At 50.4% G+C, this 10971-nt stretch overlaps 1 protein-coding gene across 1 annotated transcript; it reads right to left on the bottom strand.

Moving 5' to 3' along the window:
- Nucleotides 1-6353: 6353 nt before the first annotated feature.
- Nucleotides 6354-9104, bottom strand: JUN (Jun proto-oncogene, AP-1 transcription factor subunit). Its single transcript, XM_049617076.1, has one exon. The coding sequence runs from the start codon at nucleotides 8125-8127 to the stop codon at nucleotides 7123-7125; it is 1005 nt and encodes a 334-aa protein (XP_049473033.1). The 5' UTR covers nucleotides 8128-9104; the 3' UTR covers nucleotides 6354-7122.
- Nucleotides 9105-10971: the final 1867 nt, after the last annotated feature.

The following is a 10971-nucleotide window of genomic DNA, read 5'->3' as shown; positions in this document are numbered from 1 at the left end:
TTTCTTGCTATCAGAGCCTTATTTTTTATTTATTTTAAAAATAACTTTCTGTGTTCACTCTCCCATGTGCTTAGAAAAAGGTGATCCCAAGGGGTGAATCATGACTGTAGGCCAATTATGGTAGTCACATTCCCTTGCAGGATATATGCATGTGACCTGCTCCTGACCAACGGGATGTGAGGGGAAGTCTACTGGGGTGGAGGTGGGCAGCTTCTAGGAAAGGCTTCTCTTGCTAATAAAAAGAAAGATTAAAAAGAAATTTTTAAAAATATTTACTCATTTTTGAGACACAGAGAAAGAAAGATTTTGAGCTGCGGAGGGGCAGAGAGAGAGGGAGACACAGAATCTGAAGCAGATTCCAGGTTCTGAGCTGTCAGCACGGAACCTGATGTGGGGCTTGAACCCACAAACCGTGAGATCATGACCTGAGCCGAAGTTGGACGCTTAACCAACTGAGCCACCCAGGTGCCCCAAGGGAAAGATTAAAGTAAACATCCTTGCATTGCTAGTGATTATTGTGTTTACCTATGATGCCAGGAACTGCCAGAGCTATTCTGAGGCCACACAAGGAACTTCTTTGACACACCACGAATGGTGACATGAAAAGATAGCCCCCAGGCCCATGATGATGTCAGTGAACGAGGTCATTGAGTCCTGGATTGGTTCATGTCTGGACCTCTTGTTTAAATTGTGTCTTCTGTTACTGGCCCCTGTAAACATCCTAACTGTTAGTGTGGTCAATTATATAACAGCCCAGGTTCCTGCCCACCTTTTTCCAGGACTTACAATAAGGTCAGGGAAAATCCCTCCCTCTGAGCATGAACCTGGATGAATCAACTCTCTGGAAGAGATTAGGCATCAGCTTCTGCTGATGGACTGACAGTCCTGAGATCTAGGAAATACACACATTCTGTCCAGGTAGCCAGTGAGTAGCAATAACCTAAGATGGCTGTAAATTAATGATCTGGTAATCCAATAACGAGGCAACCATCAGGCACTGTTCTTCAGTGGATGTACATGGAAGAAGTTTGCATGGCAAGAAACTGTCAGGGCTTCTCAGGACTGTAAGTGTTCTGGCCCCTCCAGAGAGGAGGGGTTCACAGCAGGGCAAGGAGAGTTCACTACCCGTTGTTGTGGCATGGATAAAATATCCCAGGGGACTATCTGATTACCTTTGCTCAGATGGTGTGCACATCAAAGAACCTTCTGATGACTAATTCAGTTCCTCGGGGTCCTTGATGTGGAAGCAGGGACGTGCTCTGGGTAAGGAACCCAGGATCACCAGGGCATCTGGTTCCTGGAACAATATAGGAGAAGAGTAGGGTTCTTGAAGCCTAATTGAAACCAGCCAGTGGTTGAGAGACCTTGACAAAAGCTCCTAAGACTCACTGAGAGCCTCAGTCACTGTGTCCGCGAGACACGGCTCCTAACAACGACATAGCCAGAGCAGTGGTGAAAATGAAATGAGATGGAAGGGACAAAAGTACTTTGGAAGTGATAGGAGTTTGAACTGGTACAAATCGCATTGCACATCAAGCTTCCTTTGCTCACTCTGCTCCAGGAAAGTCAACCATCTCTTGACCCCTAGGGTGCCCAGAAATCATTCCCAAGCTTTCCCTCATGCTGCACCTCCACCTGCTGCCCCTTCTCTTCTGCTCTTCACCTGATGAACTCATCATCTAGGAAGTCTCAATTCCCGTATTTCTGTAGAAAGGCCTCCCCCCCCCCCCCCCCCCCCCCCCCCCCCCCCCCGGTCCAGTTTGGATAGTTTTTCTCTTTCACGGTGCCCAGTAATTCTTCACTGTGCTTGTCAAAGTGTAGAATCATACATTTAGTGGTGATTTCGATTTCCTGTGTCTCTTACAGAATAAACACTCCAAAAGGGGAGGCATCCTGTGGATCTCACTCTCCATCGTATTCCAGGTGCCTGGCACAAAATAGAAATTTAGTGCTGCTTGATGAATAAAATGAGTGTCGCATGAATGTAAGGTGTTAATCATACAATTCCCCAATGTAAGTAAAAACACTGGTCTCTTCATTTGCGTTGAAATGTTTGTATAGTTTGGGTCAGTTAGTCCCACGGAGCTTAGTCAATTATGGGGGACAAGATAAAATCAGGCTTGGGTCCTGCCTGCAGTGGTGAGGTCACAAGTCTTTGTCTTTTACATCTGTTTATTTGAGCATCCTGGCACTAAGCAGGTGGCCTCTGGACCATTTTATAAGAGGATTTTCTTTTAGATGTCAAGTCGACCCAGTGAAGAGAAAAGCTTAAGTTCAGGACAAGTAGCAAAGGTGTCGCGTGAACTTCCTGATATCCCTCCGCAGGCCTAGCTTGCCAGGAGGTTGTGTAGGAAGAAATGTGGCATAACAGAGCTGGACCCCCGTTATCTCCTCCCCATCTCTCCCCCAACCCCAGGGCGGCGTTAAAGACTACGGACCTTCTAAATTAAACTGAATCCTGTCCTTGGTATTATCCTCCTTACCCAGCCTCTCCTCTCCCCAAGTCCATCATCCAAACTGTTACCAGCAAGAATATTTCTCAAGCTGACAGTCCATTACCCTGCTCTGCTTTCTTCTACATTTCTCTGTCATCTAGAGGGTGACAGCCAAACTCAGCATGGAATGGATATTACTTCACAACCTGACACCTCAACTTTCCTGCTTCAAATATCCCTTCATTTTACTTCTCATACATTCATTTCCAGCTTACAGCTTCCCGAACACGCCATGTTTTCCAATGCCCCTGTGCCCTTGCACACAAGTTCCTCCTCCAACCTTCCTTTCCTGGTGAGTTCCACTGGCTCAGCCCAGATGTCACTTCTCCTCTGAACTCTATCCTGATAACGGTTCCTCCTTTCCAGATCTGGCACCTCTTTGTGCTTCATCTCTATGCTTCTCCCCACCAGACTGGGAGTTCCTGGAGAACAGGGATTGTGTCTTGCTCATCGTTGAACCCCCATGCTCAGCATAGGGCCTCAATGAGACCCAGGCCTGGGGGAATGCCCTTCTTTGGGATATCAGAAGTCCACAAGCAAACAACTGGGACCAGAGTCCAGAGTTAGGAGGAAATAATTTCACATTCTGTGGCTAGCCCGTATTCTAACATGTTCCCATCTTCCACAACACTCCACTTGACCCATATAGAAGACCCATGGAAGCAAGGGTAGGACAGAGTAAAGGACATTGTCTTTTTCTCTTAGTTCCACCAATGCATATCTTCTCTGACAATAAAAAGACATGGGGAATAGACACTTTAGCATGATCCTTATCTCTATCCAGCAAATACCAAGTGCTAACTCCGAGACCCCTGAGATACATTAACGTTACAAACAGAAAGTCCTCTCTGCCATTGCCAATGAAGTGGTTGCTTTGATATAGCCATATCTGGAACTATTTTTTTGTGCCTGCTTAATGGTTACATAGTATCCTTGCCCATTCCCACCTCCACGCCTAATGTTTCAGGCTGACTCATTTTACACAAGATGCCCACTTGCATTAGCAGAGGGGAGAATGGACATTGTGTGGCTGTAAGAACATGTTAACAGTGTAATGATTTTAAGAACACTCATTGAAAACTGGACTTTAGAGCGTTCACTGAAAATTGGCTGGGCTTGAATTTTCTGGGGGTCTTCAATCCATCTGGAGTTGCATACCTGGAAATGGATGAGGTATATTTCACTAGAAGAAATTGAGATCTGGAATTATTTTGGAGGAGGTTTTAAGTTCAATTGCTTGTTCACTCATCACACATTTGTTGTTTTATAAACATCTCCTAGTACCAGGCACTGTACTAGTAGTCTGGGGTCCACAGATGAGTGGGATATGGCTCTAGTCAAGAGATACAGAGTTTCACAATAATACTTTGATAAGTCTATCATAGAAGTTTTGATAAAATGTTATGAATGCTCAGTGGGAATATTCGTTCCACCTGAAGATAAGAGTTAGCAAGGAGTGCTTCATAGAGAAGGTGCTGTGTGCCAAGCCATGAGGAATGAGTAGGATTCATCAGCTGAACCAGAAGGAAAGGTATTGTGGGTAGATGGATGAGCACAAGCAGAAGCATGGAAGGGTGAAAAGGCATATGGGATTCACATTCACACAAAGGTAAGTTTCTCATAGTGAGTGTGTAGGCCTTAAGTTTAGGAATTACTAAGCATTTTTGAGTCATGGGACTCTATGAAAACCAAATAAAAGCTAATGATTTCTTCCCCCAAGGGAGCGTGTGTATGCACGTACACATATATACAATTTTGTAGGCATTTCATTGAGTTCATGAACCCTCTGCCCCAATGGACACAAAGTGTTAAGAATCTCTGATGGAAATATACATATATAAAACAGATCAGAAGTGAATTAATGGTTTTAGGTGCCACTAGCTTCACCTTCTCCATTAATAATAACTCACTGAGTGCCAAAATAAAATTAACTTTTGTGTGTCTACAAGTAATTAGCTGATTTTTCTGTCTCCAAAGGTCATTGGTTAATTTCCTCAACCACAATGTTTTGTTTTGTTTTGTTTTGTTTTGTTTTGTTTTGTTTTTGTTACCCCTTTTGTTAGAATGGTTAGAATTTCAGGGAGATATACACACACACACACACACACACACACACACATATACATACACACACACACATATATATATATGTACACACATTTAGAATGTTAGTTGAAACAAACAAGTGTGGGGAGAGGCCTGAATTTCAGGCTGCCTTTTTTTTTTTTTTTTTTTTTAAACACTTGGAATCTAAATAAAGCTGGGGAGTGGTGTGGCTTTTCTGTGCTGCTCTGTTGTCTGGGCTTAGTCTACCTTTGCAGGTAATTAATTCCCCAGCCTGCTTATTTTTTCTAGTTGGCTCTTGTTTAGCTTCCATAGAGCCCCACCCCAAAGTGCTTTATTGTCCCTCTGCTGACTATTCCTACATATGGTCAAAATCAACTCACCTTCCGGGTTGCTGACATAGGCAAATTCACTCTTTGGCAAACTCGGCTCTGCTCCCAGTAACCCTTTGTTAAAGAAGTGTTATTACAACGGAGTGGATCTGATAGCTTACAAGTCTGTCCAATCTCTTCCACTCCTAGATACACTCCTAAGGAGAAACTCTTTGTCTTTGGATTTACAGCCACAGGCAGGATATTAGCACTCTCAGACCTGTTGGGTACTGGAGCACTGCTAATGAGCAGACAGCCCTGCCTCAATTAGTGGTTTGTGAAATATTCCTGGATATCAAATTGCTTTTGCTGCTTGATAGTCATACTAGCTCTTGGGATGAAGAGCAACCAAGCAAAAATTGTTCCCTTGTTGCATACTGCCTTGTTGATCTCCTAAGTTATACCTGTAGACAGAATTTAAGCTTGCCATTTCCCCAGAGCTAAGGTTTGATTTACACATGTCATCGTTGTGTTCGTGTTCATGTTTTCTTGTATGAATCTTTTCCATGTTGTATAGATTACCATCTTTTAAGGCTGGTTCTGTAATAACTTAAACAAGGCTGGTTATTTTAGAAACAAATTAAGAAATAAACTGCAGAAGAATCCCAAATGGCAAATGGCTATAGTGGTAATTTGTCTAAGTATAGGTGTTTACTTCAGAGAGACAGAGAGAGTAGGGGAGTGGGGAGGAGGAGAGAGGGGGGGGGAATATTAATGAAACTGGGAGAATGTTTCATCCAGATTGCAAATTCTGTGTTGACTCTTCCTAAATTCTTTGCTTCTTAATTACCCAGTAACTTTAGCTGGCAGTAATGTTAACCCCAGCAACTGAAAAGAAAAGCTTCAGTGTAGAGCTTGGGAAGAAAAAAGTAGTAAAGGGAAAGGAATTCAAGATCTGTTATTGGTATTTGAATACGTTTATTGTGACAAGAATGCTGTTATAAATATTCATAAGCAAAGACCATCTTTTTTATCTAGGGATTGTTAAAGATTCCAAATTGGAAGGATACATCTTTTGTAAAAATCTGCCACTGTTCCTCATTTGAGAATTCGCAGCTACTCTGAAATTTCTGCTAACATCATAAATGGTCACAGCACATGCCACTCGGTATGAACCAGACTTTTAAGTTCTTTGACTTCCCCAGTGGGCTGTCTGTTCCCCTCCACCACAACCTCCCTTTCCTCAGCCTTCTGAAGGGCCACACTATCCTTTGTAAGCAACTCTATATGGATTGTTGGGGGAGGGAAGAGTATAAGTTGATGAGAGCTTCAGCTACAGTTATTCTCAAGTCCAGCAGAGAACAGTTTTCACTGCCTGATAGTACGAAGCACTGAGAGTGATTTTAGTTGACTCTTTGAACTCTTTCGACTCCATCTAGATAGGTAATCCGTAGGTAATGCAGAAAAGAGGTTGTGGGAGGGGTACTTTTTCAATATTTTATTGTATTTTCTTAAATATCCTTTCTGGAATTTTCAGGAACAAAACATAAAAAAATTATATACTTTATTACAAATGGTAAACTCAGAGTGCTCCAAATCTCTTATTTACAAACAACACTTGGGCAGGACACCCAAACAAACAAACATGAAATAACTTACAAAGGCATGAAGCTGTTTATTGACAGTAATCAGCTTTCATCAAATTAAAAAATATATATATGTACATACACAGTTAAGGAAGGCAGGCCAGAAAGAGTTCATCTGCAGGCTCAGCCTCGCGCTCACAAACTCCCTCCCGCCTCCCCTCCCCCAACCCCCTCCCCCCCTACTTTGTGTTCTTAAGGAGTACTACAGAAGCAATCTACAGTCTCTATTGCAGTTTGTAACCCCTCCCCCTCCCCCCTTTAATACTGAATGAGATCGAATGTTAGGTCCATGCAGTTCTTGGTCAATGTTAAAGAAAAGTCTAACGTTCTGTTCGCGCGGGGACAGCCCATCCGCAAAGCGGGGCAGCCCGCAGGCAGCCGCTCCCTGGCCCCACGCCAAGGGAGGGCGCGCCAAGTCCTTCCCACTCGTGCACACTGGGGGCGCCGTCAGGACGCCGCCCAGTCCAACTTGGATACCCTTGGCTTTAGTCCTTGGACACTTTTCTCTCTCTCTTTCTCTCTCAACTTGTCAAGTTCTCAAGTCTGTCTCTCTGGGTGAATTTTTTTTTTTTTCTCTGTTGCCCCTCAGCCCCCAACAGCCTCTCCTCAAAACGTTTGCAACTGCTGCGTTAGCATGAGTTGGCACCCACTGTTAACGTGGTTCATGACTTTCTGTTTAAGCTGTGCCACCTGTTCCCTGAGCATATTGGCCGTGGACGCCAGCTCCGAGTTCTGCGCTTTCAAGGTTTTCACTTTTTCCTCCAGCCGGGCGATCCTCTCCAGCTTCCTTTTCCGGCACTTGGAGGCAGCGATGCGGTTCCTCATGCGCTTCCTCTCCGCCTTGATCCTCTCCTGCGACTCCATGTCGATGGGGGACAGGGGCGGCGTTTCCCCGGGCATCTCGGGCACCGTCTGCGGCTCCTCCTTCAGGGCCTGCAGCCGCGGGTGCTGCACGGGGATCTGCTGGGGCAGGTGGTGCGGCGGCTGCGGGGGCTGCTGCTGCTGCTGGGGCTGCGCGGGAAAGGCCAGGCCGGCCGCGCCGTAGGAGGGCGCCCCACCGCCGCTGCTCAGAGCGCCCGGGTTGAAGTTGCTGAGGTTGGCGTAGACCGGCGGCTCGCTGTGCAGGCTGGCGCTGAAGCCACCGCTGCCGCTGCCGCCCGCCGCGGAAGCCACCGCCGGAGCCACCATGCCCGCCCCGCTGACCGGCTGCGCCGCCGACGTGACGCTGGGCAGCGTGTTCTGGCTGTGCAGTTCGGCCAGGGCGCGCACGAAACCTTCGGCGAAGCCCTCCTGCTCGTCTGTCACGTTCTTGGGGCACAGGAACTGCGTGGGGGTCGGCGTGGTGGTGATGTGCCCGTTGCTGGACTGGATTATCAGGCGCTCCAGCTCGGGCGAGGCCAGCTTGAGCAGCCCCACGTCGGGCGAGGTGAGGAGGTCCGAGTTCTTGGCCCGGAGGTGCGGCTTCAGGCTGCCCACCGGGTCGGCCAGGTTCAGGGTCATGCTCTGCTTCAGGATCTTGGGGTTACTGTAGCCGTAGGCACCGCTCTCGGACTGGAGGAACGAGGCGTTGAGGGCATCGTCGTAGAAGGTCGTTTCCATCTTTGCAGTCATAGAACAGTCCGTCACTTCACGTGGGGTTAGTTTGGGCTGCGCGCAGAAGTTTCGGGGCCGCAACAGCGCGCTGGCGAGCGGAGGACACCCCTCCCGGGGCCCTGGGCAGGGAAAGTTTCTCGAGGGGCGCGCGCACCCGCCGGCTGTCCTCCCCCCTGCGCCCTGCTCACCGGCTCGCTCCCAGGCGCTCAGGGTTCAGATGCCGCCAGCACTCTTAACTTGTCAGCTCGCGCGCGCTGCTCGGCTTTGAAAAGTCGCGGTCGCTCACGGAGCGCTCTTGGCGCAGCCGTCCCTGGGAGCCCGCAGACGAACACGCTTCCCGGCGACAGCGGCCCTGCCGGCGGCGGCAGTCAGCGTCGATCCCGCGGTGGCCGGCCGGCAGCGGGTGTCCGCCGCCCGGACTCCGACGACTGTCCCCTCCTCCGCTGCGAGGGGGAGGGGGCGCCGGGCAGCCGCGGCTCGCGCTCGCCCAAGTTCAGCAACCGGTGCGAGTGAAACTGAGCGCACGTCCCTCCTTGGTCTCCTCTCTCCGCCGCCTTCCTGTCTTCGCCGCCGCGGCAGCTTCGGGCGCAGGAAAGCTTTGCAAAAGTTCGCTCCGGCACTCGGGCCACTTGTCCCCTGTCCGCCTGGTCAGGAAAGTTCTTTGCCGCTGCAGCGGCTCTCTGGACTTCCCCGGACAGACTGTCGCCGCTCTCTGCGCTGTCACCAGCTCCGGGGAAGCGGGGCTCTCCTCCTGGGGGCGGCTGGAGAAGGGGCTCTCCGGACGCTCCCCAAAACACCAGCCCGGGAGCCACAGGCGCTAGCTCTGGGCAGTTGGTGAGAAAATGGAAAAGAAAATAAGATTTGCAGCTCGGACTCTGCTGCCGTCTTGCCTGCCTGCCTGTATCTGTCCGTCTCCCTGAGTCCGCACACCTCCACTACCGCCTCGCTGCTTCAGCCACACTCAGTGCAACTCTGAGCCCTTATCCAGCCCGAGCTCAACACTTATCTGCTACCAGTCAACCCCTAAAAATAGCCCATGATGTCACCCCAAGGCCTTCCCATTGGCTCGCGTCGCTCTCAAGGGGGCGGGCCCGCCCGTCGCCATGGAGACCCCACCCTAGAAGATTCTTCTCTGGACCCGCGGAGGCTCACGGGATGAGGTAATGCACCGCTGCCCTCCTACAGTTGGGCCCTTCTTTCTCCTCCTCTCCCCCTCCCCCTCCAGCGCGACTCGCGCCCGGCTCTTCCCTCTCCCCTCCCCGGCGCGTCTTTCCCGGCCCGCCCGGTGCATTGTGGGCTGACGTCTTGGGGTTTGACTGTCTAGTGACGGTGGCTGCCGCGAGCCGGGCGGACGCGGGCTCTCGCCGCCTCTGACCGAAGCGGGCTCAAGTTCAGGGCTCGGGCGGGAAGGCAGGAGATGCAGGCACCCGGAAGGCTCGGGAACCCGGCCAGGTGTCTGCGGCCAAGGGCGCGGGGTGGAGGGAGGTGTTTCCCCACTTGGGGGGCTCGTTGTCCCCCACGGGCACTTCGCCTCGGTGCAGGGCTGGAGGCCGAGCGCCAGGCTCTGTGCCCCCCCGCACTTCCGGGGGGCGGGAGCACCGCCCTTAAGGTGGCTCTGTTAAGTCCCCTGTGGGGGCGAGCGAAAGTGGGCTTAAGTTGAGGGGCGGTCTCGAGACAGTGGGCCCCCCACGTTGAGGACGCTCCGAAGTTTGTCTCCCGGTCAAGTTCACGAGCGACGGACAGCGCTGCTGTCTGGCTGCGCCTAGAAACCAAGTGATTTGTATTGCTCCAAACTGGGCGCTCAGCTAAGTCCGCGTTGCACCCCTTAATGCCCTCTCCAAACCAAGGGAAAAGGGGTGCGAGGGTTCACAGTTTTGCTTCGATGGCGAAGTTTTTTTTTACAGGGGGTGGAATTGGGGGGCAATTCAGCTTCCAGTTGTGAACGAGCGTATAGGGAATCCGAAACTTGGGGAACCCCGGTGATCGTCTACTACCCGCCCCCGCACAACATGCCAGCACACTTTAGACACACTTTACACACACGCACACACGCACGCACACACACACACAGACACACGCACACACCCTCCGGTCCTGATTTGCTTACAGGAAAACGAGAACGTGAGACACTCAGCAAAAGTCACGCAACGAGTGAGCGAGTCAGGGATAGGACCAGGATTTAAAATCTCGCCGCTCCCGGCCGGGTGGTGGGCCCATATCCTGGGTAGCCTCTAGGAAGCGCTAGACACATATAAGTGGTTCCTTTTCCGCGGTTGTTATTCTATTCTCCCCCTACCCCGCACCCCTTCGGGACAAAAGTGTATGGCGGAAAGAATACTGAACTCGGGAATCGTGGGTTCTCTCGTGGCCAGAGCTGCCAGGGTGTGACGTGAACAAATCGCCGAACTTCTCTGGGATCCTTCAGAGCTGCAAGTGGGGCCGGTGAGACCCACCTCACAGGGCTGAGATAGTGCAGCATCATCGCCTCCAGGCCGGGAGGCGGTCGCCTAACAGCCTCCTTCCCTGCCCCGCCTCAGGGTTTCCCAGAGCCTCGATGGAATGCCAGGATAGGAGTGTGAGTTGGCAGGAGCAGGTGTGCTCCTGTGAGGAGCAGTGAGGGGAGGAAGCCGGGCCGAAAGGAGCAGAAGTCAGCACTTTCCCGTGCCTCCTGTTGAGGACTGGGGCAAGAAGTTGGAACTGCAGCAATTTACATACGTAGCTTCTAATTCTGGCTTTTCAGCTTCTGCACTTAGGGGAATTCAGCCTTGGGTTTATAGCCCAGAGCTTTAGGGTATTTGTGGCTCTGAGAGTTCAGATTCAATGGCCCAACAGCAGCTAATGTCAGGGAAGTCTTTTCTTCAC

Source organism: Panthera uncia, assembly GCF_023721935.1.
Source record: "Panthera uncia isolate 11264 chromosome C1 unlocalized genomic scaffold, Puncia_PCG_1.0 HiC_scaffold_4, whole genome shotgun sequence".
Classification (NCBI taxonomy): domain Eukaryota; kingdom Metazoa; phylum Chordata; class Mammalia; order Carnivora; family Felidae; genus Panthera; species Panthera uncia.
Note: the sequence above shows the minus strand (reverse complement) of the source record. Positions and strands in the feature narration are given on the sequence as shown.

Excerpts from the sequence above, each read along its gene's own strand:
- JUN (XM_049617076.1), bottom strand. The coding sequence starts at position 8,127 with ATGACTGCAAAGATGGAAACGACCTTCTACGACGATGCCCTCAACGCC.